Source organism: Bos taurus, chromosome 2 (genome assembly GCF_002263795.3).
Source record: "Bos taurus isolate L1 Dominette 01449 registration number 42190680 breed Hereford chromosome 2, ARS-UCD2.0, whole genome shotgun sequence".
Taxonomy (NCBI): Eukaryota; Metazoa; Chordata; class Mammalia; order Artiodactyla; family Bovidae; genus Bos; species Bos taurus.
Genome location: NC_037329.1, coordinates 121,199,347 through 121,225,529, shown reverse-complemented (window position 1 = coordinate 121,225,529; position 26,183 = coordinate 121,199,347). Strand labels below are relative to the sequence as shown.

Here is a 26,183-nt window from a genome sequence, read left to right as displayed (position 1 = left end):
GAACCTGGGTAAGCCTTCAACGAAACCCCAGACTTACCTGTCTTAATCCCCCCATCAAAGCTTGAAGTTGGCCAATCTTCTCACCTTCACCCCCAGAAGACCACTCATGAAAAAGCACCACTAAAGGGACAACATTTATTCCTTTTTCAAATGTTACAGTAAAACCAGGTGGAAGAGAATGGTTTTAGCAGTTAGAAAAAAAAAAAAAAAAAGTACAAATCTGGGGTTTGGCCATTAAAAGTTATTTACAACAATGGGAGGGGGAAAAAAGACAACAAGAAGTTGTTTCACATTACAGACCTCCCGCCCACCCCAAAGCTTAATACTTGCTTACCAAGTCAAAAAAGGAGACACGGGTTGATTCACAAGCTGGAGGTTTGAACTTGAGTAAGACATTTATAAAAACCTAGACAGGGGCAGTGTTCTCCCCAGCCCAGGTGCCACTAGGCACAGCACAAGAGACTAAAAACTCAACAGGGGAAGGCTGGACACTCAAGGTTTGGGAGTGTAGGCACCCCCACATCTGGCTCAGGGATTGGGGAGTAAACAAAACCTACTTGGAAAAGAATTGGGGAAGAAAACCAGCAATTGCCTTCGGCACAGGTGGGGACAGGGAAGGAGGTAGGGCCAAGGGCAGGAGCATTTCACATCACTAACCTAACTTGGGAAAACTGTAAGGGACCATCTTCAACTGGCCTTAAGAGGAAGACCAGATGGATGATGGGAGAATCCACAGGAGGGAGAGAAGGAGAGGGAACGTGGCTAGGGGGCAACAGCCCCTTCCTTTCTGGGCACAGGAAGGCAGCCGGGGCACCAGGTCCAGGCAGTGACCTCACAAGGACAGCACAGTTTTTGCAGCTTAGAGATCACCCACCTGCCCCCACCCAGCTACTCATTCTGCTCGCTGGCTGGTGCAGGGTCACTCTCTGGCCCCGAGGGAGTGGATGGCTCTGCGGCCTGGGGCCCTGCCTCTTCTGTGTCTCCTCCCTTGGCGGCAGCGCTGGCCTCTGCCCCTTTGGCCTGAGGCTCCTGGCTCTCGGGGGTGGCAGCAGCCTTCCCTTCCTGGGCAGTGCCCTCCTCGCCGCAGGCACTGATCTCCCCCTGCTCCTGCTCTTCCTCTGTGGGTGAGGAGGCAGACGAATCACCCCCACCCTCCTTCCGATTTCTCTTGAAGGACAGGCCACTCAATTTGAAAGGCTTCTTGAAAGAGAATTTCTTCTTCTTCTTGGGGGTCTCCTTGGGGGGGACCTCCCCCTTAGCCTCAGCGCCCTGGCTAGGGGGTGCTGGCTCGATAGCATCACCAGTGGCCCCCGCTGCCTCCTCTGTTCCGTTCACGGGGGGCGACTCCCCTTCACCTTTGGGGGATAAGTCTCCATTGCTTTTCACGTGGCCGTTCTCCTGCAGGGCAGAGAAGACCGCAATGAGGGTCGGGGCTCTAACTCCCCTCCCCCAGCCAACCCAGACATCGGGGTCCCGAGTCATTCCACCGCACCCCCAGAGCCTAGTTGTAGCCTCACCCCAGCGGCATCCAGTCAAACCTCTCCCTCCTGCCCCGCACAAGGATACAGAGGCCGCGGCCGGCAGGAGGCGCTAGGGTATCGGGGCCCCCCACCCACCTCTCCCGGGGCGCGCTCTCTATTCCGCGCAGGACCGCCCGAGGCCGCGGATCCCGGACGGGCGGGGGTGCCGTACAGCCGATATTGGGCGGGAAGCCGCCCCGGGGCGCTGTTCCCTGCACCTGGACGGCCTATTTTCCCAGCCGCCGGCTTTGTGTAAAAGGCCCCCACCCACCGCAGGCTCTCCTCACATCGCGGCTCCTCCCTTAAAAAAGGCCTTGGGATATTGAGGTCGGGTCTGCGGGGGGAGTGCCCTCGCCTCCGGGCACCCGCCCCGCGGCCCCCGGGCGCCCCCTTGGCGCGGCCCAGCAGCGCCTTTGTTCCCCGCGCGGCACTCGGGGCGGCCGGGGGGCAGCGCCGGGGGCCGGGGCCGCGAACAAAGAAGGCGGCGGGGCCCGGCCGGCGCCCCCTCCCCGCCCCTCCCCTCGCTTCGCCCGCGGGGGCTGCGGCGCCGAGAACAAAGGGACCGGGCGGGGGAGGGGGCGCCGCGTGTCCCGGGCCGGACAAAGCGCGCGGCCCCGGACCGGGGCCCTAGAGGGGGCAAGGTACGAGAGGAGGGGGCCAGGTCGGGCCGTGCCGAGCGCACCCACCTGTCCGTTGACCTTGGCGGGGGAAGCGCCTGCTGCCTCCTCGGCGGTCACGTCGCCCCGGGGAGCCTTGGAGCTCTGGCTGCCCATGGTGGGGGGTTCTGCTGGGGGGGCGCCCGGAGCCGCCCCGGGCTCGCGCCGCAGGGGATAGTTCGGCCGGGTGGGCCTGGCCGGCGGAGGGGTGGGGCTCGCGTTTGGGGGGGAGGGGTGTCGGGGGGAAACCAAGCTGCACCCCCGCTCCGCGCCCAACCCGCTAGCTGCGCCCACCGCCGCTCCGCTCCGCTCCGCGCCAGAATGCCGCCTGCCGCCCGCCGAGTCTCCTATATATATGCGCCCGGAGCTCGGGGCGGGGCCGGACATTTAAATGAGCGCCCAATCAAGGGGCGGAGGCGGACCCAGGCCGCGGGCCCCACTTGAACGGTGGGCGACGCTGGCGGTCTGGTCCCCCAACCCACTCGGCTGCCGGGGACAGGTGGGGTCCAGGGCGGGAAGGAGGGAGGCGGGTCCCTACGCGAGCAGAGGGGCTCCTAGAGGAAAGAGAAGGGAACAGTCGTCCCCTCCTCTCACCGTCCACCTCTCAGGGTGGACGCCCTAGCTCCTGGAGTGGCCCCCATCGTCTTGGTCCCGCATTGGCAAGCTCTGTCAGTCTCCCCCTAGAACTGGTCGAAGGACTCACATGCCCAGACTCGTCAGCCGGCGGGCTCCAGAGAATGTGGTCATGGCAGCCGCAGGGCCCTAGCTGGGTTCTGTGCCTCCTCAGGCCTGGAGATGGGTCCGAGGTCCCGTCCACGTGCTGCCTGCCCCACCAGGACGTCTGCCCGGCCGCAGGGTTAGTCTGGTGAGTCTGGTGAGGTCGTCCCTCATCCCTCCTGTCAGTCAGTCGGTGGCCAGTCACACCAAGCCCCCACAGACAAACTCACCTTTGGTCCATCTTATCTCAGACCCATGACAAAGTCCCACCTGGGGTATCTTAGCAGGTATCTCCATCCCCATTAGAAAGCTGAGGAGCCTGAGGCTCAGAGACCTGGACATAACCTGTCTGACTTCAGCACTCCCCAGTCACATCCGCTCCCCTACATCAGGGTTTCCCCCAAGACAGCAGAGGAAGCCCAGGAGGGGGCTCAACAACCCTTAAAACACTCCAGTTCCTCAGGAGGAGGGGCCTTGGATGGTCCCTTGAGGCCAGCCCCCAAGGGCTGCCCAGTCCAGCCTTCACCCCTGCCTGAGTAGGGGAGCCTGGAGACAGGGGCCGGGTGGTGACTGGAAACTGCAGCTGGAGCCTCCTCCAATAGTCCAGGCCAGGGGGAACCCCAGAGTCCTGGCTGGCCCCGGATGTGTGCGTCCGGCTGCTGCCCTCAGCCCCCAGGAGGAAGGAGATGGGGGCTGGCGGAAGCCAAGTGTTGCAAAAGCAAGGCTGTGTGTCCTGGACAGCTCAGCACGGCCCTCCCTTGTTCCCTCCCTCCTACGAGTAAGGTCTCCTGGGAGGCCTGAGGCTGTGAGGTGTGGAGACACCCCAGGGCCTGAGAAATCAGGAACTCCCACAGATCTGACGACAGGGTTGAGATGACTTCTACCTGCAGCGCTCACTCCTGTAGCCTCCACCCCCACCCCTACTCAGAGACTACAGAATGCTCTTGGCTTCATTAACGCCCTGTTTTTCAGAGTGGACAGATTCAGAAAGGGAAAATGACGTGTCCAAGGGTACACAGCAGATACCAGTAACTGAGGGTAAGACAGAGTTTGGAGAGACCTGTAAAAAGGGGCTGTGGGCTATAAGGAAAGTCCTGGAAGCAGTCTCTCTTGAGATCTGGGGCTGCCTGGTCAGAGTGGGAGGCAAGAAAAGCCAGCTCTTGGGTCGGGAAGGCGCACCATGCCCTACGGCAACTCACTGACAGGACAGTGACTTCTCCACCCCTGCCAGTAAGGGATGGACATCGTGACCCGCATTTCTGTCTTGACCACAATAGGGGACCCACAATGCTGCCAGGCGCTGCCAGCTCCGGCTGGCAGAGCTCAGATGAAGGCTGTGTGAGTCCTGGAGGGGTGGGAGTCAGAGGTTAAGATCCCGAGGCCCCTGGTTTCCAGGCTCTGCTCTGGTGGGGATGAGTGGTGCATAGTCAGGATGATCCCGGGAGGAGAGGGGAGCCATCAGGGGCTAAAGGATCCTGAGTCCCCAGAGCTCCAGAAGGAGGCTGGTCCACAAGGGAGCCCTGCATCCCCCACCAGACATGAAAGGAGGCTGAGGAGGGGGACCTGAGAGCTGAATCTCTCAGCAAATCCAGGTCCCAGCTGAATTCAGCTTCTGGAAGGGGGAAGAGGCTTGGGATGCTGCGGGGGTGAGTGGGGGTGGTACGGCAGCCCCCACAGCCCCCTCCATCCACACTGCAGCTCCTTTCTCCCCAGCTGCTGCCAGCCCAGACAATGCGCCCATTGTTCTGTATCTCCAGGGGCCTGTGTGCAACTGTGTGTGTCTGTTTCTCTCTGTGTGTGACTGTGTATTGCTCTGTATCTGTCTGTGTGTGAGAGACTTTGTGACTCTGGGTATATGTGTGCGTGTGACCAGGTGTGTACTTTTGCAGTTGTGTGAGTCCGCATCTTTGTTTGGCAGTGTGTATTAAGGGTGAGAGAGAGAGGCTTGGTGACTCTTGATGACTTTCTGAGACTTTCTGGGTGTGTGTGCCTGTCTGTCCTTGAGGTTGGGTTGGTGACTGGCTGTGACTGCGTGTGTGACTATGAGTGTATGTGCATGAGAGAGTGACTACTTTGTGTTCGTGTGAGTGGCTGTGTGTGCCTCCATGGGTCAGCTCAAGGTGATCAGGGCCTTTGAGATGAGAGCTTTTGCCAGGACAGAGTGGCAGGGGCAGGAGGAGTGGGCACTCTGAGATGGGCAGGGGAAGGGAAGCTGAGAGACTAGACTTTTCCCACATCTTCCATCTGTCCCAGTTCTCCCATAAAGGCTCAGACCCTGGTCCTGGCCTGAGATGCTCCTAGTCCCCATGGACAGAAGGGAGTGGGACCCCAGGAGAGCCCTGAAGGTTGTGGGGGGGAGGACAAAAGAGAACACCACCTCATAAAGACAGCTCTGGGGGCATGGGAGGGTCCTGTGGTGGAGATCAGATTAGACACTAGGTGAGATGTGAGTGGGCAGGATCTTATCAGGAATGGAGGACAGGCCTTCCAAGGGGAGGGACCAGCATATGCCAAGGCCTGGAGAGGGGAAGAGATACCAGAGGACAGCTAGGTCCCAGTGGAGACCTCAGGAATGGTGACTTGGAGCAGCCCATTTCCCAGCCCCAGGGTCCCCATCTCCTTCCAGGGAGGATCACCTGGACCCAGAGACTTTATAGTTCTAGCCCCAGCTCTGCCTTCCGCTTTAACTGTCAGCCAGTCCTCTCTCCTCTCGGGCCTCAGTTTACTCATCTGTACAGTGACAGCTTGGCCTCTGTGATTCAAGTGCACAGAGACTGGAGTTCCTCCTTCTGCTCCTACGTGGCAGAGTGTCAGCTGTGAGTCACATCGGGCCCCTGCCCGCAGGGGTTTCCCAATGGGGAGGCTGGCAACGCCTTAAGAGGAGAAGAAAGAGCCAGAGCAGGGTCAGATGAGAGACCTGTGGGTTGCATGGAAGAGGGCCCTCTGGGAGGGCCAAGGGATGGAGGAAAAGCTTCCAGTAGCACAAGGGAACAGCAGATGGTCTGTGTGGAGTGGGGATGAAGGCAGAAGCCTGTTCTAGAGCAAAGTTAAAGAGACAGGGTTCTAGGATCTGGGGACTGGCTGGTACAGGGATGGGGTGGAGACATGGGAGTGAAGATTTCTGAGTTTTCTGTTTGGGGTCCATGATCTCATCACTTAGATAGGGAATCAGAGGAAAACTAAAGCTGGAAGGGGGTTGTGGAATTTAACCTTGTTGAGTCTGAGGTGTCCAGAGAAAATTTGGGGGGCCATTCAGGAGGTAGCCTGTATGCTTCAGCACATAGGCATGTGATCATGTTTCCTAAGCCAAAGACCAAGCCTCAAAGGCCAGGGTCTGGCTAGTGACCTTAAAGGGATAACAGACAGAAAGTTTTAAGTCAGAACTGACCCCAGGAAATCTGGATCTCTGGTTGCTGCTAGTAAGAGGGTGACTGGAGCCAAGCAGTGCATGAGGTCACCCAGGAAGTCCTGGGGCAGTGGGAGCTCTGCCATTAGCCAGGCCAGCAGCAGGAGAGGGCCCCAGGGAGGGAGTCAATGGGAGGGGGAGGAGAAACCCTAGAGCACAGAATCATGGGGATCCTTGACCACTCGGGAGAGTTTTGAAAAGGGAGGAATGACCAACAGTAATAATCATAGCTGCTACCAAGACATGCCTGCTATACCACGTTACTGCATGATCCAGTGTTCCCCTCTATAGAGGACTCTGAAGCCCAGCCAGGTGGAGGGTTCATTAAGCAGAAGAGGAGGAGGTCAGGTCTAAGAGAAAGTGGTTTCCAGGAGCTCTGAGGAGCGGCCTCCACAAAGGGTCTCGCTGCTTCTGGTTTGGGAGGAGCCATTAGGGATGTCAGCAGGGACAGCATGGCAGCTGCAGGACCGGGATCCCTGGAACTGGACTCCCCAGCACCCTGGGTATGCTGGATTCTGGCTGGATTGTTAGCAGGCCAGTCCTGGGCCTGGAACCTGAGTCTGGATACTGGGCACCTCAGGGACTCTTCCCTGGGACCCACCATCCAACCAGTCACCACATCACAGAAACAAGACATCTGGAAAGTTCCCTTTCAGGATTTTAGGCCACTCAGCCCTTTTATTTCTCCCTTTCACTCCCTCTTCCCCTGGGGTGTGTGTGTGTGTGTGTGTGTGTTGGCAGTGGTTGTGCAAACTGGACAGGATCCAGCCACTATCTAATAGAGCTGTCTCTCTGGGGCTCAATTTCTCCAATAGCTAAGAGGTGTGTAATCCCAGCTCACCTGCCTATCTCCCCCAGGCTCAATGAGGTCACCAGAAAATCAACCCAGTTCTGGGCTGCCCATGGCCTCTCCCTTGCCCCCGCCCCTCCCCTTTTCCCAACTTTCAGTTTCTTTTCAGATCCTCAACACCTTTAGGGGGAAGAGGCGGCCAAACCAGTGGAATGTGGATTGCTAACAAGTTTCCAGCCAAAATCCCCCATTTAGGGGAAGTCCTTTTAAAAGGGAAACTGAAACTCTCTCCTAGTCCAGTGCCAAGTCCCACCCCTTCCTCTCCACACTGCTCAGATCTTGCCCCATCACCTCTTCCATTCAGCCTCCTCCCCCAAATGATTTGGATCCAAGTTCCAACCACCTTCCAGCTTTGTGACTCTGGACAAGTCCCTTCCCCTTACTGAGCCTCAAAATGCCCGCTCCATACAGCAAGGACATCCGGCACCACTTGGGGTTGTGGCAAGGGTTCAGTCTCTGACTAGACAAACCTTCAAAGTCAACGATGTGGTGTTGGAGAAGACTCTTGAGAGTCCCTTGGACTGCAAGGAGATCCAACCAGTCCCTCCTAAAGGAAATCAGTCCTGAATATTCATTGGAAGGACTGATGCTGAAGCTGAAACTCCAATACTTTGGCCGCCTGATGCAAAGAACTAACTCATTGGAAAAGACCCTAATGCTGAGAAAGGTTGAAGGTGGGAGGAGAAGGGGATGACAGAGGATGAGATGGTTGGATGGCATCACCGACTTGCTGGACATGAATTTGAGTAAGTTCTGGGAGTTGGTGATGGACAGGGAAGCCTGGCATGCTGCAGTCCATGGGGTCTCAAAGAGTTGGACACAACTGAGCAACTGAACTGAACTGAACTGAAGGGTTCAGTAGGTATTGTTGTGTTGAGGCAATGTTAGTGGTAAAGAACTGGCTCCATCATGTCTCAGCTATGTGTCTTTAGGCCTGCTCTGAGCCTCAGTCTCCATATCTGTAAAATAGGAATGATGATTATACCCATTTCTCAGGGTTATTGTGAGATGAACGACCTAATATCATGACATAAAGCCCTAAGAACTAAGCACCTGAGGTGCCCAGCATGTGGGAAAAGTTGACAATGTTCCTAAGTGTGATTACGTGAAATCCTGGGCCAGGGCCATTCTCTTCCCTTCCTACCCTAGAGAGAGGAGGTGGGTATCTAGGACTGCCCTGGGATAACCTTGTATTCCCTCCATCAACTTTCTTCCTGGGCAGGTGGTGGAGGGACTGTTCAAAGGATGCTGAAGTGTTCAGAGGGAAATTTACTGGGCTCAATCAGTTCCTTAAATGGTAAAGGAATCTGCCTCTCCCCAGAACCCTGAGGATTCTCTTCCTTTTCTCTCACACTCCAGAAGTATCCCCCAGGGACCTTCTTTTAGTGATTTTTCCCAGAAAAGACATACTCTGGACACCCCTTGACGTGCACATCATCTGTCTCCTCGCAGCTCCTCCTCACATTCTCCTTCCCTCCCATCTGTCTGCATAGGGGGGTCTGGCATCTCTGGGGACCAGCCTGCAATGCTCCAGATTGTGCCTCAGAGATGGGACTCCCAGCTTCACTTCCCTTCTCTTTCTTCTTGGCCTATTGATCTTCAACTCTCTTGGCTTTTTAGGTCCTCAGGGCTGATCTTCTCCTACCTCAGGGCCTTTGAACAGTCTGTTCCCTCCACCTAGAATGCCTCTTTCCACTTCTCTACTTGCTGAATTTCTGCTCTTCTCTTTCTCTCTCTCTTTTTCTTGCCATGTGGCATATGGGATCTTAGTTCCCTGACCAGGGATAGAACCCATGCCTCCTGCAGTGGAAGCGTGGGCTCTTATTACCCACTGGATCACCAGGGAAGTCCCTCTGCTTTCTCTTAAACCACTCCCAAGGACTTTCCAGATTCCCCAGGAGGAAGAGATGGCTCTCCCACCACACATTCCACACTCCTGGGCTGAGAGTTCCCACTACTCAGCTGCCCAAACCAGGAACCTGGTGCTGCATAACCAGGCCACCGCCATCAGCTCATCCTCCTCCATCTCCATCTCCACGATTGGCCCTTCTCACCTGGACCTGGGCCATTTCATGAGCCTTCTCACTTGTCTCTCTGCACAAGTCCAGCCCCTCCATTCATTCTCCTCTACCTGAGAATTACTTTCCAGTAGGGGGTGCTCAATGAATAATCTGTTGACAGATGGAGTAAATGAGTGAAGGAATGAATGAAAGAAATGTAGAATCAAACACATCCCGCTTGGCTTCAAACCTTTCTGTGGCTCCCTACTGCCCTCAGAGGAAAGTCTGTGCCTTACATTTGAGATCCTCACTGATTCCCCATAGCACACTCTGGGCTTTCCCCCAAGACCTAGCCTGCTCGCCTTCCTCTATTCACCTGGAATTGTCTTTCTTCTCTGCTATGTAAGAAGGGATGTTGAAATAATCCATGATGGGAAGAGATGGTAGGAACCCGCACTAAAGAGAGAGGGGAGAGTGAGCCAACACCAACACTTCCTGGGTTAGACTAGACTCTGTCCTCAGGGCTGGGGACTACGAGCAGGGCCTTGGAGCTTCAGTTTGAGATGCCTATTAGCGTCCCCGTGGAGACATCAGGCTGGCAGTTAATAGATCTATGAGCCTGGACTCCAAAGGAGAGCTTTGGAGGCCTCCCAGATTTGAAGCCACAGGACTGGACGAGATCCACTGAGAGAAGTGGCTCAAGAAGACACCGCCAGGGCCTCTCCAGCATTGAGACTCTGGATGGGGAGCCAGCAGGTGGATTCAGCTCATGGGCAGAGAAGTGAAGAGAACCAGGAGCAGGGTATCCTGAAGACTGAGGGAGGAAATGGCTTCTAGAAGGAGTGTGTGATCTGCCAGGTCAGATGCTGCTGAAGATGGAGGAAGACAGAGGAGGAGAGATATAGAGGGGTTTGGGGGGCAGAAGTAACAAGTCTTAACAAAAGACAGGATGATGGGAGTCAGGAGGGAGGGCCAAGGATGGTGCCTGAGGGTCTGGCTTGGGAAATGGGGGGAAGGAGGTGCCAAGTTGCACACAGGAGGTCGAGAGGAGGAGCAGTGGGGCACCACAGAAATGGAGAGGTCAGCTTTGGACAGGTTAAGTCGAGGTGCCTTTGGAATGTTGTTAGGATCTAGGCATCTGGAATGAAATCTGTGTTGGAGAGAAGATCCCTGTATGTGTGTGTCTATCTGTCTCTGTCTCTCTTCTCTGTCCTTCTCTATGTGTATCTATAGGAGAATCTGTATGCTGACCATTATGAAATCTCTATCTTCAGCCCAGATCTCTCCAGAACTCTGGCTCCCTTGGAGACCACCCTGGATGTGCCACAGGGACCTACAAGACACAGAACAACAGGCTCAGGACACAGATCAAAAAAGGACAGAGTTGGAGGCAAGATAAAGCAGGGAACGGTTGGTCAGACTGGTCCAGACAACAGTGAAGGTAGCCTGAACTAGCAAGGGCAGAGGGCAGAGGTGGAGATAAAGCGCAGAGACATTCAGGGAGTGGAGAGCACCAGAGATGGGGGCGAGGTTCCGTTGGAGGGAGGGGGGCTAGAGGAGGAAGGGAGCCGACTCTGGGTATGGGAAGTGGGGGCTGCTGTCCTGCAGTTACCTGTTAATATGACTGAGACATCCCCCCAAAAGGACAGGGGATGGGTCACAAGTGAGTCTTATGAAGGGGGAGTGGGATGCTGTTGACCACAGAGCAGTTGAGTCAGGGTACCTGCCCAAAGATGGCTCAAACCATCAGTCCCCTCTGCCAGATCCCTGCAGGGAGGCTTGAGCTGATCCACTCCCAGCCTCAGTCCCAGGTAGGACCTGCAAGAGAGTGCAAAGGGGACAGGGACAGTTGCCTAGGGCTTTGGACCTATCTGAGGGCCGGAGACCACTCATTGCCCACCAGAGTGGACTCTGAGACCCTGGGAGGGCTGTAGGCCTAGAGATGCCACGAGGGGATCATGTTCCTCCCTTGCTTTAAACCTTTCCATGGCTCTCTACTTCCTCCCAGAGCATGTCCAACCCCTCGTCCTGGCTTTCAAGGTCCTAGAAGCTCCAGGCCCAGCTAGCTCCACCTTAGGCAGAGAGCCCTGGCTGCCAATCTCATGGTTCCCTCAGAGGGATGACAGCTTCAACAACACCACTGCAGCCTGCAAATCGCCAAACCTTTCTCCATGCTGCCAGTTCTGCTTGGATTGCTACTTCCTGTGTAGCACCCAGGGCCTGCCTATCTGTGGAGACTCAACTCAAGGAACTCCTCCAAGGCTTTCCTGGGGGTCTTCCCTGGAAGCCCAGTGGTTAAGACTCCGAGCTTCCACTGAAGGGGGCATGGGTTTGACCCCTGATCTCTAGTCAGGGAATTAAGATCCCACATGGCATGTAGTACGGTTAAAAAAAGAGGGTGGTGGGGGGTTTCCTGACCTCACAGAGGAATCACTATGCCCCAAACAAACTAATGTCACCCTCCTGTGGCACCTTACTGAGCTAGCGTATGCCTCTGCCTTTTTCTATGACCTGCGAGAGTCTGGGGAGCTAGAACACATTGGGTTCACCCAGCGTACCCCATGGGGGTCATGGGTGCAGTGGGACATTCAAGGGTGGCTGCAAAGGTCCTCCCAGCTCTGTGGGTTCAGTCTAACTCAGTGTGTGTGGCTGGGGAGGACACAGATCATTACCCCCCAAAGTAGGGAGAGCCAGAGAGCTCTTTATTTGGTCAGTGAAGGGCGGGAACACAGAGATACAGGAGAGGGCAAAGGGACAACCTTCACCCACAGAAAGGGGACAGAGGACTCTGCAGTGCTCCCGGGCCATCTTCCTGCTCATCCTGGCTTGGCACAAGTTAGCCTCGGGACCATCATGTGATGAACCTGAAGCTGTCTCCCCAAATTCCTGGAAAACAGACATCAGTGACACTCCTCTGGGACCTGGGGCACAGGGTGTGCAGCTGAGCACACCAGACTGTCCTGGCTCCTGTGCAGCTCTACTGTGAACTTGTGGGTGTCCTTGGACAAGTCACTTAATGGCTCTGAGCCTCAGTCTCCTTATATGTGGATAATGGGAACATCAATGGTACCTACCTCAAGGGTTGTGATGAAGCATGAAAAGTTTTAGCATAATAACTGGCCGAAAGTAAATGTGGAATAAATATTAAGTGTTATGATTATAACTATTTTATCAAGAGACCTGGGTTGCGGTCTCAGTTCTGCCCTGTTTTCCTCTCTGGACCTGCCTGAGTTTCCATCTATAAAATGGAATGTTGAAGGATTAAAAGAAATAATGGATGTGGCAGAGGCTCCTAAGATCCGTGATCGTCTTTGCCCCTCTGAGGTTCCCCTCCCTGTGGTTGCAGAGGGGTTGCCACCTTCACTCTGTCAGGTTTTTACTGGGCTCTCTGTCCAGGCAGGATCTGCTGCCACAGGGCCAGCCCATCTCCTCCCCTCTGTCCGTGGGGCAGAATGAGAGGAAAGGGCTGTGGTTGCCCCAGCAGGGACTGTGGTTAGACAGAACGAAGGACTTCCTTCCGGACTGCAGGATGCTATCCTGGGAAGGAGCCAGAGATCGTGGGACTGAGGCTGCTGAGGGGAGGGGTTGCTTCCAGGGGAATGTCCAGACCAGGCAGGTTAGGCCAGAGTGGGCCAGTGGAGTGAATCAACTCAGCAGTGACCTCACTTCCAGAGACCTTGGAGGGCCCTATTGAAACCCATCTCATCCCCACTCCCCTATCCCAACCCACCACCCCTGGCTCCCAACATCAGAGAGACAACAGAAAAGAACAGAGACATAGCCAAAGGGGTATTACAAGATAGATAGCTAAAGGCAAAGGGCCACCCAAGAGACAAACATGCAGGCTGTTCCCTCCAGCCAGAACATTCTTCCCGGAGTCTGAAGTGGCTGCTCTCTCACCCTTCAAGCCTTGATCTACAGTTACCTCCTCAGATAGGACCTCCTGGCCAACCCATCCATTAATGCACCCTTTAGTGAGCCCCTGTTATGAGTCAGGCATTGTTCTAGATCTGTGAACAAGACACAGGTTGTGCCCTCTCCATACAACACAGCACTTGGCCCACTTCATCCTTCTCAAACACAGCACGGTGTTTATCTCTGACTTCTCTTTATTGTTGTTTCCCCATCAGAATGTAAGCTCCATGAGGGAGCCTCAACTATTCTTTTCACCAATTTGAACTCAGTGATTCAGAATATAAATCTGACACAACCCTCTAAAATAGGCCCTGATAAATACTTGCTGAATAAATGAATGGACACAGAGACCAGGGACAGAGACACAGAGAAACAGAACCATGTGCAGAAGTGATGCAACATTCAGAGATGCCCCCAAATGTGAAGCACACACAGACACACGGGGGAGTGTCCTTCAAGCAGACCAATTCACTTAGGTCATTCAGCTTGGTCACCAAGCCTGGGGCTGGGGTCACTCTTGTCCTGAAACTGACCCAGTTGGTGGCCAAGGGCATGATCTATTCTGGTTTCCACACTCCCTGCGCTGGGCTCAAGTTGGCATTGTGTTTGAAGAGCCCTCTTTGAAACTCTATTCTACCCCTTTAGTTGTCTTTTGATGAACAGAACTTTTAATAGAGACGAATCTGTCAATCTCCTTTAAAAATATCTGTGGTGGTTTGAAAAGGGCAGGGATGAATAACCCCGCAGAAACCCCACGCCCAGCCCGCGGGGCCTTTCTCACTGCGGTTCATTCCCTCTGGGTCCTCGAGTCTGGAAGGCAAGGCGGACTGACCTCGTGTCCGGGCATCACCCTTCCCCACCCCTACCTCCGCCAGGCCCCGCCTATAGGCCCGCCCCTCCGAGGTCGCGCCCTCTTTGGGCCCCGCCCTTCACCGGCTCTCGGGGATGCCGGGGAGCTAGATCTCCCTTCTTCCTGCCCAGGTATTCGTAGTTAATATTCTGCCACCTGTGCTTCCACCTAGGGAGGAAAAACTGGGCCGCCAGGACGGGGCCAAATCCCACTCGCTCTGGGATTACGCCCACTGCCTTCCGTGGACAGTTGCTTCAGGCCCCGCCCTTAACCACCCAGTTCCGCTCCCTCCTCTCTCTCCCAGGCACAGTCAAGCCAGCCTATCCAACCCCTGACGGACCCTCGGGTCTGAGGATCCGCCCCTTCCACAGACCCCGCCCCCGCCGTAGGCTCCGCCCCTCCATCCGAGGCCCTCCGCCCCGCCCTCCCGGGGGCCTCCGCCTCCGCCCCGCCCCGCCGCGCCCCGCCCCGCGCGCTCACAGGAGGCGCGGGCCCGCTCCGTAGCAGCTGGGCCAGTGCACCTGGGCCCCGTCCGCCACCCCAGTGGCCCCCGGCAGCAGTAGCAGGTTGTGCGCGGGCCAGCGCCAGGAGGTGCCCGGGGGGCGGCTGCCCTGCGGGCTCATCCAGTAGTCGCCCAGGCTTCGGCGGGTCGCGGGCGCCAACAAGACCGGGCTCCGGCAGCCCTAGAAACATAACTCCTAGTCCAGGCAGTAAGGGGGCGTGGCCTTGGGGCGCCCGTAGGGGAGACAGGGCAGCGGTCACCCCAGGAGGCGCGGCACGCTGGGAGGAGGCGGCCGCCTCGGATCAGACGCGTCGGGGCGAGGGTCGGGATCACTCCTGGCCCATGCTGGGGAGAAGGGAGATTGGAGGCCCCTCTCAGGATCTTCCCAAGGACCTGCGCTCCTCCTCCCCCCAAGCTGCCAGACCCGGGGCCTTTATCTCGCCGGCACCCTCCTCTGGACCCCTTCACCAGGACAGAAGAAAATTCACCACCAAGTGGGCAGTCTCGGTGAATAGCATAGTGTCCAGGCCGCCTGGTCCTCTTCGGCCTCTTTTAATACCTGCTGGGACGTGGAGGGGGAGGCCTGAAAGCCCATATTCCCCTCGGGCCCCGCTGTTTTTAGCAGGAGGCCTCAGCTGCCAGAGAGGAGTGGGGCGGCACCAGGCCCTCTGGCGGGGTCTAGTCGGTGGTCTTTCTTCACCAGCCGCTTCAAGGGGCGGGGGTTGGTCACCACTGCCGGGGGATTCCCTGAGACGCTAGTCCCACAGGGTCAGGGACAGAAAGACAAGGACAGAGGCAGCAAGAGGGGCCCAGGAAAGGTCAGCTGCTGTTTGGATCAACCCTTCCTTTTATTTCAACCAGGGGCCTCCATCTTCTGCTTACACACCCCTGATGGTGTGCTCAGGCAGACGCCACACCTCAAAAGGCCTCACTGTTTCCAGGCTTCAGAGCTCCCCACCTCTGTCTCCCTGGCCCTTACAGGAGCCTTTCCCTTGCTCCAGGAAACTAAATCAGAGGCAGAAAACTCCTCAGCCAACTCTAGTTCAGAATTATTATCTGGAAGCCAGGGATGAGTCTGTGGGTCTTCACTAAACTGTCTGCCAAGTTCAAATACACATATATTTCTGGAAGGAATCTAGAAATCTAGAAAGGGTCCCTGACACCTGTCCCACCCTCCTGTCCCCTCAAAAAGTTAAAAACCCTAACCTAAGTTTTTTTGCAGAAAGGGAAACAGATTCAGAAAGGGACAGTGAAAAGCCAGTTTGCTCTGCCTGCCCCTACAAAGGGTGAGACAACTTCCCTGTGCCCTTGTCCTGCTCAGGGCATGGGGTTCAGGGCTCATAGCCCAGGCTGGGCCCTGCTCCCCCACCCCCTGGGGAACATGTTGGCCCTGTGCCCTTTCCTACACTGCCAGTTTGGGCTGTTTCCCCCAGTGACTCACACTGGCTGCTGGGAAGAGTGGGCAGCTATTCGGAGTCCCCGGAATCCTGTACAGGCTTGTCACCACCCTCCCCCCAGTTGTGTGGCCATATTTGGGGATTTCACCTTCTCTTTTCTCTCCTTGGGGAATTTCCCTCCTCTCATCCCTTCCTCCTTTCCCTGTCTCCAACCTCTGACTCCCTGATGGCTCTTTCCCAGCAGCAAACAAACAGGCTCTAGTCTTTCCTATCTTTGAAAAAGAAGAAAGCCTTCCTTCGACCCTGGGTCCTTCTCCAGCTCCCCTTCACAGCCAAGATTCTTGCAAGAGTTGTGTGCACATGTTGTTTCTACTTCCCCACCCTGCCCCTGCAATCTGGCTCCCTCCCTCACCATTCCACGGGAACAGCTCCTCAAGGTCACCACTGACCTCCTTGTTGCTAAATCCCAGGGATGCTCATGAGTCATTATCTGACTTGACCCTTTAGCAGTGACCGACTTTGACACAAACACTCTTTCCTATTTGAAATATTTTTGGGCCTTTGTTTTTCTGAACACTGCAGTCTTGACTTATTTACTATCTTACAGGTTGCCGCCATGTGGCAAATTTCTCATCTGTTGCTCACTGCCTAACCATGGGTGTTCTTGGGCCTTGTAAGTATGTCCCAGGGATCTTGTCAGTTCCTGTGCCTTTAATGCCCACCTTTGTCAGAGACTCACTTCTCTCTCCCATACTCCTCTTCCCTTCCCCAAGACCTGTCTCCTGGCCCCCTTCTTCTGGATGTCGCACTTCACAGAAGACATGCCCCATACCTGTCCCTCCCATGTTCCCCAGCTTGGCTGTTTCCTCCGTTGCCTGAACTGGAAATCTGGGCTTGGTTCTAGATTCTTCCCTGTCTCTACATTTTCATAGTCAAGCAGTTACAAAATCCTGTCCTCTCCAGGATGTCTAAAATGCAGTTGCTTTTCTCCATCTCCTCTGCTCACACCTGGTCCAAGGCCCCATCGCCTTTTATCTGGGAGGTTGCAGCTTCCTGAATGATCTCTCTGCTGCTACTTGCCATCTCTTCCAGGGTCTGTTCTTACAGAGCAGCTACGGCTGTCTTTCCAAGACTTGAATGTTTCCCTCTTCACAGTGTCATCAGCACTATGTTCATCGTGGCACAGACCAGTCTCGGGGTTGGGGATATTTCCCACCGCCCTGTCCTTGTGTGGGTAACCGCATCTCATTTTAGTTTCAGGGTCAGTTCCTTAGGGAGGCCATTCCAGATCCCCCAACTGCCTCTGCTATTCCTTCACCTCACCGCTCTCGGCCTCTCCTCTGTGGACCCATCAAGCCATTGTTCAGTAGCCAGTCTAATGACAGCCATTCTACCAACTCCTGAGCCCTTCCATTCTTGGCCCCAGGATGTCAGGATGAATACGACACAGCCTCTGCCCTTGGTGAGTCTGTAGTGTAATGGGGTAAATAGGCATTCAGCAAGGATCAGGGAAGAAGTGAGTACACAGTGGGAGGATCAGGGAAGAAGCGAGTACACAGTGGGACAAGCAGCTGCTCTGGGAGGGAACGGACAGGTGGTCAGAGGAACCTTCTTTGAGGACTGACAATTGGTGGAGATCTGAGGGGTAAAGTGAGTGAGGAGGCTATTCCAGGCAGAAGGAATAGCATGTTGAAAGGTGGAAAGAAGGTTTTGTGAACTCAGGGGTGTCCTCGTGGTTGGGCAAGTGATGTAAAGGAGCCATTGGTGAGATTTAAATAGGAGAATTACATGGCTGGGTTGTGGTCTTTATAGAATAATTCAGGGCTGGAGGAATCAAGCAGGGAAGGAAGTACAAGACCATATGACCAGTTAGAAGGAGACTTCCTTGCAGAGGCTGTGGGTTTGATCCCTGGTCAAGGAACCAAGATCCCACAGGCTGCAGAGCAACTGAGCCTCTGTGCCACAAGTAGTGAGCCCAAGTGCCACAACTAGAGAGTCTGTGCCACAAATAGTGAGCCCATGTGCCACAATGAAAGATCTCACATGACACAGTGAGGATCCCAGGGGCCACAATGAAGACCCAACTCAGTCAAATAAATCAATAAAAAGTATTAAAAAAAAAAGAAAAAAATAGGTTGGGGGGCCGCTGGAGTAATCCAGATGAGTAGCAATTGGAGTCTGATTCAGGGCAATACAGTAGAATTAGAGAATCAACTGTGGGCACCTGGACTGGGGCCTGGGGAAATGAGAGGGAGTGAGAATGATTCCAGTGTCTTCACCCCAAGGGAGGGTGCGGAGAGGACCGTGGATCCCTGTGGGGTCCAACCCACTGATCTACCTGGTGTCAGATTGCCTGATGTCTCCCAATGGCCCTCATCCATGCTTTTTCCTAGAGGAGCAAGTGGAGTGTCAAGAGGTAGATGGCTGCTAAGAAGGCCTAGGAGAAGGAGGCAGATGGGCGGAGGAAAAGGAAGTTGGGTCAGGGTTCGGATGTGATGAGGTTTCAAGGAAAGTGGCATCTGGGGTTTCCTCAGAGTCGGGAAATTCCACTGTCTCTGGATTCACCTCCCCCATTCCTTCTTTAATTAATCAATTAATTTTTACTTTTGGTTGCTCTGGGTCTTTGTTGCTGCATGTGGGTTTTCTCTAGTTGCGGTACGTGGGCTTCTCATTGTGGTGGCTTGCCTTGTGGAGCACAGGCTTTAGGGTGTGTGGGCTTCAGTAGTTGTGTTCAGGCTTAGTTGCTCCATGGCATGTGGGATCATCCCAGACCAGGGACTGAACCCGTGTCCTCTGCACTGGCAGGTGGATTCTTATCCACTGTCCCGCCAAGGAAATACCTGCCTTCCACTCCCCGCCGCCAGTTCTGAGGTGCTCAAACTCAGGGCCAGTCCTTAGGAATCCTGGAAGCCTTTTAGGGGCTGTGAGTCTATATCTGAAAAGCCACAATGCCCTGACAGGTCCCCAGGATTCTAGAGAGTCACTAACATCAGTGTGCACTTCCCATAAACTGGCCTAATGCCCGTCACCTGCATGATCCCCTGCAGTCCTCACATTAACCCTTGAAGGCATGTAGCTTTCTATCCCCATTGTACATACTAGTCTTCCAGGGTTAAGGGACTTGCTCAAATTTAAACAGCTAAAACCATGCACAAAGAGAATTTGAACCAAGGTTTGACTGACATCAGAGTCCGTGCTTTTAACTCCTGTGCTATATTAAGGCTGTCGACCCCTTGGTTGATTGGCTCAGTAAAGGGAGGAGGCTTTGTGGGAGATTTGCTTGTGGTTGGGGTGGCTGCCCCCCTCTCATATCAAGCAATGAGAAAGGGTAGTGCTGACGTCAATTGTTGCCATGGCGATACAGCAACCCTTTCCCTGCCATCTCCATGGTAACCTGAGGGGGGGGTCCATCTGTACTTCGCCCCCTCCTTCTAAAAGAGGGTCCCTTAGGGAGGGGCTGGCTAATAAGGTGTTTGAGAGAGAAGTCGGGGAAAGCAGGGATTTGAGTATCCTTCTTTGACTGGGCCCCTCCCCATTCCTCAGGCATAAAATGAGGCTGGGATGTGGGGGTCCTGCTTTGGGGTCTGCATGCATGCTAAGTTACTTCAGTCATGTCTAACTCTTTGCAACCCCATGGATTGTAGCCCACCAGGATCCTCTGTCCATTGGGATTCTCCAGGCAAGAATACTGAAGTGTGTTGCCATTCCTTTCTTCAGGCGATCTTCCAGACCCAGGGATTGAACTCACGTCTCTTACGTCTCCTGCATTGGCAGATGGGTTCTTTACTACTAGCGCCACCTGAGTAGCTTTGGGTCTGGGGACAGCTTTATTCTCTAGAGTGAGGAAGGCAGTTCTGCTTTTCCTACCTGGGGACTCCCCTGAAAATGCCCCCTGCTCCCAAGTTCCTTAGCTCCTGAGCAGGACTGATAGGAACCTGACAAAGGGAGGCAAGAGAGATTCCAGATACCCAGCCCTTGGGGACATGGCTAGCTGGCTCTCTGCTGCCCCTTGAAGCCAAAGGCAGTGTCCTTTTTTGCTCAGTGCTAGCTGTGCCTGAGATTCCTGTCTGGTGCATGACTTTACTGAAACCTTCCACCAGATGTTATTAGCCCTGTTTTACAGATTTGGAAAGAGACTCAGAGAGGCTAAGTAATTAGCCCAAGGTTGCACAGCTAGTAAATGACAATCAGGACTCAAATCTAGGACTAGAGTTTAGGCCAGTGGTTTTTCCTGGGGGAAAAAGGAAGAAGCAACAGAGAACATGATGGAAAAGGAAAAGAAAAATAGTCAAGTGACCCCGGTTGGAGCCTGGCACTCTACCTGTCACCTACAGAACAAGTTCAAACACAAGGTCTCCCTTATCCAGCTTCTCTTCTGTTAACTCATCCCTGGGTCCCTTGAATTCTGAGCTCTCCAAGGGGAAGGGACCTGTCACCACCTGGTGTGGCCCAGGTAGGTGTTAGTGAAAGTTGGTTGAACTGAATTCCTTAAACTTCCCTGCCTCCAGGCCTTTGCCCACGGTATTCCTTCCACCTGGAATGCCCTTTCCTCTTGCTCCTGGCCATTTTAGAGCTATCTAGCTCCAGAGTCTGGCCTATTGGCAAGGTGTTTGTCCGTATTTTTTGTTATCCCTCACTAACCAAACAAATGAAAGTGGCAGTGAGTTTTTGATTTCCCCTCTTCTTTTTTGGCCACGTCTCACAGCTTGTGAGATCTCAGTTCCCTGACCAGGGATTGAACCGGGGCCATGAGAATGAAATGCCGTTATCCTAACCACTAAGGAAACTCCCAGGCAGTAAGTCTTTTTTTTTTTTTTTTGAAGGAAAGGAGGGTTCCAGAAGCCTAGAGAAAGGAAATGAGGGAGATAAGAGAGAAAGGAAGAATGGGAAGAATTCTGCCTCTGTGGGCTGGGAAGGTCCATAGAGAACAGCTGGTGCTTTTATTTTTTTTAAGCCAGTGAGGAAATGGGTCCAGAAGGAAGGGACCTGCCTCCCATCAGGTCATTGCCAGGCCACGTGAATTTCATGAGAGTTAAGGGTCATGTTTGTCAGTTTTATGGCTGACGTCCTGCACAGGCCTGGCTAGTAGACCTGTATTGACTGAGACAGGCACAAAACCTGAAAGAGAACCCAGTGGCCTAACTCCTGGTCACACTTTCCAAGGCTCCTCATTGCCATGGAGCTGTATTGTTCCCTGGCCCCTATCAAACTCTCTATCCATTGTTTTTCAGGCTTCTTTTCCTCCCAGGGGTACTTGATCATTGCATAAGCAGTCTCTGCTCCTGAAATGCTTTTTTCTCCATCATTACCCGTTATTTTCTAGTCTAGCGATGCTGTCAATCACCTGACTGTGCTTGCACCTCAAGGATAGGTTTACCTGTGGCTCAGCCTGGTCAACTGTAGTCTTCCATCTCTCTGACAGTGGTAACTGGCCCAAAGAATATGCTTGTGATTTGGGCCAAACACGGGCCAATCACTGCCCTTCCCAGGAATAGATACATCATGTTGGGGGAAGCAGCTCTCCCCTCCTGGGATTTATTTTTAGGTGGTGGTGGGCTGTGTTGTGTGGTATTTGGGATCTTCATTCCCCACTCAGGTATTGAACTTGTGCCCCCTGCAGTGGAAGTGCAGAGCCCTAACCACTGGACTGCCAGGGAATGCTGACTTCCCAGGACTTCGAAGCTGAGGCAGCCATGTTCCCTGCCCAGAGGAGATAATCAGGGATGTATGTGCGTGCATGCCTGCTCAGTCGCTTCAGTCGTGTCCAACTCTTCGCAACCCTGTGGACTGTAGCCTGCCAGGCTCCTCTGTCCATGGGATTCTCCAGGCAAGTAGGTTGCCATGTCCTCCTCCAGGGGATCTTCCTGACCCAGGATCCAACCTGCATCTCCTGCATTGGCAGGCGGGTTCTTTACCACAAGCACCACCTGGGAAACCCCACGTTGAGTCAAGTGTCCTTAAATCTCAGGGGACAGGAGACTGAGCCTGACCTTTGGGTTACGTTTTTTTTTTTTTTCTGATATTAAAATAATACAGGGTTCATTAAAGCAAAATTAGAAGGTGGGAAATACTCATTCAGCCTCCAGGCAGCCCTCCTGTCATGGGCTCCTCCTAGGGATGCATTTTGCTGCCTGAAGTCTGAGGCCGCTGAGGAGTGCACTAGCATCACCAGCCACCTGGGGGGCCCCAGCCAAGGGCCCAAGTGGCTTAAGACTCAGTTCCCTCACCTGTAAAATAGGAATAAGAAATCAGTTTTTCAAACGACTTCTTCCCCAGTCTCTCTCTGACCCCACCAGTCCTTAGGAGAAACCAGGGGTCGAGATGGTGGGGGCAGCCCCTAATCCCTCCAACAAAGCCAGAGAGACTCAGGGTCACAAAACAGAAGGCAGCAAAACCAAACTCCATCTTTGGAGAATTAAATGGGCCCGGGGTAGGTGGCCATTCTCTTTATTCTGAGTTGTCTGTCCATCTCCTCCAGTCTCAAGCTTTTCTGGGCCCCCAGAGTCCAGAACAGTAATGCTGATTTTCCTGGAGAGACAAAGGGGAGTGTCGGGGAGAAGGATGAGGGCAGCGCCCAAGCAGAAGCACGGCCCTGGAGGGCGTCGTGACCAGTGAAAAAAAAAGGGGAGGGTTTGGTGCCCAGCCAGAAGCAAGCCGACCCGGAGGGAAGGGCGGGCCCCTGGGGCTGGGCCCAAGGGAGGAAGCAGCAGAGGGAAAGGTGATATTGGATGGGGCGGAGCAGCCGGCGGGCCCGAGCCGACGGGATAAGAGAGACACGGCCAGCCGGAGTGGAAAGAACAGTTTATGCTGTGATTTATTAAAATGTGCATCATTCTTTTATTTTAAAATGTGCATCATTGTCTCGTGCTCGGCGCGCGCGCGACCTCAGCGTGGTGGCCCGCAGCGGGCCCCGTCCCCGCCCGGCTCCCGCGGAGCCGCCGTGCGCAGGCGCACTCAGGTGGCGCGGGCCCGGGGGCTCCCGCCCATGGCCAGGTAGACGTCGATGGGCATGTGCAGCAGCGTCAGGCAGTGGCAGCCGGGGCAGCGTCGAAGCGGCCTGCGGAAAGCGGGGTGCGACAGGGGGCGCTGAGGCGGCGGCCGGCCCCATCCTGTAGGGGGCGCATCAGTCCTAGAGGTTCGGCCGTGGGTGCGGGTTGGTCTGGGGACCGAAAACCGGCAGGGGAGGGGCCGCGGGCAGGGGCGCTGGCCTCACCTGACCGGGTTGTGCTCCGTAGCTACGGGCTCCGGGCTGTCCTGGGACTCGGGGGCGGCGGCAAGGCCAGGGGAGTCTCCGGCCTCAATGGGGAATCTCCGACCCTGCGGGGGCTCCTGGGCACTCATGTCCAGGCCCCGGGGCGCTCTGCGCGGGGAGTGGCGGTCAGGCCGCTCCCGGGCCGCCGGGCACCCCCTCCCCGCGCCCGCCCCCCGGGCCGTTGCTCACCTGCCGGAGGCCGAGGCCAGTCCCAGGCTGGAAGCAGCTGCCCGAGCCCTGGCCGCGGGAGGACGCTCCGGTCCAGGCGGAGCCGGGCAGGTGTCTGCGGCGCGTCCCGGCCCGGGCGTCGAGGGGGAGGGCTGCATTGTGACCCGGGCCGCGGCGCGCTGACCTCACAGAACCCGTTCCTCCACCCGGGAGAACCCCGCGCCGCCCGGGCACTTAGCGCGGCGGCGAGCCGGGAGCTGGAGGGCTCTGGCCATGGGTGGCGCAGACCCCCTGCTGCCCGATGGGGGCGTCCACGGAACAGAGCCTGGCATCCCGGGCCGAGCGCAGACATCGCAGCAACCCCTACAGGCGGGGCTACGACTCACTGCCTGGCGCGGGGGCGGGGCACGGAGGTGACTTAACCCGTGCTGGGTTTTGCGGTGGTAGTGGTGGTGTTGGTGAGGGCAGATAGGGGCATTGCCCATTTTGGCCCAGGGTCACACAGCATTTACATCACAATTGGGCCAGAGTTTTAAAATGTCTGACCCTCTCCCTTCCCATCACCCGCGGCTCCTGTGTCCAGACGGAGAATGTTGTAGCGCTGGGGGCGGCTGCGGATGAAGTCCTTGGGGGGAAAAGAAGCGGGCCGAGGGCGATGGTGGAGTAGCGCTGCCTCGCAGAGGCAGCATGAGCTGAGAGGGTGATAGGAAGGAAGGAGGTGCTAGACAGCATGGAGGACTTTCTGCTCTCCAATGGGTACCAGCTGGGCAAGACCATTGGGGAAGGGACCTACTCAAAAGTCAAAGAAGCAGTTTCCAAAAAACACCAAAGAAAAGTGGCAATTAAAATTATAGACAAGATGGGAGGGCCAGAAGGTGAGCTGGGGCCCCTCTGGAGGAAGGGAGGGCTGGCTGAGGTGGGTGGGTGCTTCCTCCAGTCAGAAGGAGCAATTCCCTCCTCCCCTTTAGTCTTAAAGAAAGCAAGAGAGGCTCTGGCTCTGGAGTCAGTCAGTGGGGAACAGAGAAAGTCCAGGAAAATCACACCTTCTCAAACTCCAAAATGAATGTGGCAGGCGGTGAAGGACCCTCAGAAGCAGAGTCAGAGCCTACTAGGCCTTTCTTATTCTAGGAGGTCAACTGATTGGCCAGGCCATGGCCAGGGGTAGCAGAGGGCAGGAGCTGGTGCAAGGGAGAGAGATGGGGAAAAGACAGGGCTCATGGAAAGAACTGTGGGTCAGGGGGCACAGGTGAGAGGGTCTAGCTTACCATGCTGTGGGCAAATCAGGCCTCATAACTGAGTTCAGTAGATTTGTTTAAAAGTTCCCAAAGCACTTTGCTATCCATGGTTTCACAGGCTGCTCACAACAGTCCCTGAGGCTGACGGACTAGTTCCCTTGAATAATATATTAACTACAAAGACAGAAGTGAACACTCTGCAGTGTCCAGGCGGCTGGACACTGAAGGCTGTTAAAGGGAACCAAGGCCCACAACCCAGACATGGTGGGCAGACAGAAGTTGGAAGACAGGAGACAGAGGGAGGAGTTAGGCTCTTCTGGACTTGATTCTCCATCTCTTTTGTTTCCTTAGAGTTTATCCAGAGATTCCTGCCTCGGGAGCTCCAGATCGTCCGTACTCTGGACCACAAGAACATCATCCAAGTGTATGAGATGCTGGAGTCTGCCGACGGGAAAATCTACCTGGTGATGGAGCTGGCTGAAGGAGGGGATGTCTTTGACTGTGTGCTGAATGGGGGGCCACTGCCCGAGAGCCGGGCCAAGGCCCTCTTCCGTCAGATGGTTGAGGCCATCCGCTACTGCCATGGCTGTGGCGTGGCCCACCGGGACCTCAAGTGTGAGAACGCCTTGTTGCAGGGCTTCAACCTGAAGCTGACAGACTTTGGCTTTGCCAAGGTGTTGCCCAAATCGCGCCGGGAGCTGAGCCAGACCTTCTGCGGCAGCACTGCCTATGCCGCCCCCGAAGTGCTGCAGGGTATCCCGCACGACAGCAGGAAGGGTGACATCTGGAGCATGGGCGTGGTCCTGCACGTCATGCTCTGTGCCAGCCTGCCTTTTGACGACACAGACATCCCCAAGATGCTGTGGCAGCAGCAGAAGGGGGTGTCCTTCCCCACTCATCTGGGCATCTCGGCTGAATGCCAGGACTTGCTCAAGCGGCTCCTGGAACCAGACATGATTCTCCGGCCTTCAATTGAAGAAGTTAGTTGGCATCCATGGCTAGCAAGCACTTCATAAAAGCAATGGCAAGTCCTCCCCAATAAAGTAGGGGGAGAAAGCAAACCCAAAAACCCGCTTCTAAAATGGTGATATATATATTTTACACTTTAAGTTTACTTATCCTAAACTTACCTACACCCTCCCCAGCCTTACTTCTCTTTCCCTTTAAAGATCTTCATGGAACCAGAGGGCCTCATTCAGACGTCCCTTTTATTATGGCTGACAAGTGATTTTCATACAGGTGTTTAACTAAAGTTACTTAAAATAGACCCCAGAATCAAACACATATAGGGGGAGGAGGGAAAAATGACCAAGAACAGTTGGAACCACTGTTGTTGCATCTTCCTTTCCAAATAAAAGCAGAAGCGTTGGGAATGCAGAAACGGCCTCTTGACTTCTTGTCTTGGTGAGAGGCCTTCTGGGGTCCCTGTCCCTTCCTCACCCCAAAGGCCAAGGTGAGTCTGGGATGAAGACAAGGGACTTCCTTGGAACGCAGGCTACCACCTCCCATCCTGACCCCTCCCCTGGGCTCCACCCTGCACACTGCTGGCTCTGGGGCAGCTGCTGTAGGGGACAAGAACAGAGCCCCAGACACCTTCCAGCTTCTGTTGAATCTCTTTAATAGCTGTTAACGGCAAGTCTGGAAAAGGTTCAGGACAAAGTTCTTTTTTCTTTCTTTTTTAATTACAAAACTAACAGCTGTTAGAGTCTTTTTTT

At 55.0% G+C, this 26,183-nt stretch overlaps 3 protein-coding genes and 1 long non-coding RNA gene across 5 annotated transcripts; 2 read left to right on the top strand and 2 right to left on the bottom strand.

Moving 5' to 3' along the window:
* Positions 1 to 121: 121 nt before the first annotated feature.
* On the bottom strand, positions 122 to 2,492 carry MARCKSL1 (MARCKS like 1). The gene is given in 2 exon segments (NM_001076172.1): positions 122 to 1,398; positions 2,207 to 2,492. Coding segments are annotated over 2 exon segments (597 nt in total). The 5' UTR covers positions 2,294 to 2,492; the 3' UTR covers positions 122 to 888.
* Positions 2,493 to 2,586: 94 nt separating this feature from the next.
* Positions 2,587 to 22,498, top strand: LOC112443204 (uncharacterized). The gene is made up of 3 exons (XR_009492232.1): positions 2,587 to 16,486; positions 17,068 to 17,275; positions 21,434 to 22,498. It is a non-coding gene; the product is annotated as an uncharacterized lncRNA (long non-coding RNA).
* A 104-nt stretch (positions 22,499 to 22,602) lies between these two features.
* On the bottom strand, positions 22,603 to 23,553 carry FAM229A (family with sequence similarity 229 member A). The gene is made up of 3 exons (NM_001199075.1): positions 23,255 to 23,553; positions 23,027 to 23,173; positions 22,603 to 22,870 (listed from the first exon to the last, which is right to left on the bottom strand). The coding sequence occupies exons 1-3, from the start codon at positions 23,389 to 23,391 to the stop codon at positions 22,768 to 22,770; spliced, it is 387 nt and encodes a 128-aa protein (NP_001186004.1). The 5' UTR covers positions 23,392 to 23,553; the 3' UTR covers positions 22,603 to 22,767.
* On the top strand, positions 23,535 to 25,849 carry TSSK3 (testis specific serine kinase 3). 2 transcript variants are annotated; one of them, XM_024976551.2, is made up of 2 exons: positions 23,535 to 23,646; positions 24,820 to 25,849. In XM_024976551.2, the coding sequence occupies exons 1-2, from the start codon at positions 23,535 to 23,537 to the stop codon at positions 25,482 to 25,484; spliced, it is 777 nt and encodes a 258-aa protein (XP_024832319.1). In that variant the 3' UTR covers positions 25,485 to 25,849. The 2 variants fall into 2 exon arrangements, with proteins under 2 accessions (XP_024832319.1, NP_001193754.1); NM_001206825.1 differs by lacking the exon at positions 23,535 to 23,646 and adding an exon at positions 23,964 to 24,108 and having other exon boundaries at positions 24,820 to 25,844.
* The last annotated feature ends 334 nt before the right edge of the window (positions 25,850 to 26,183 follow it).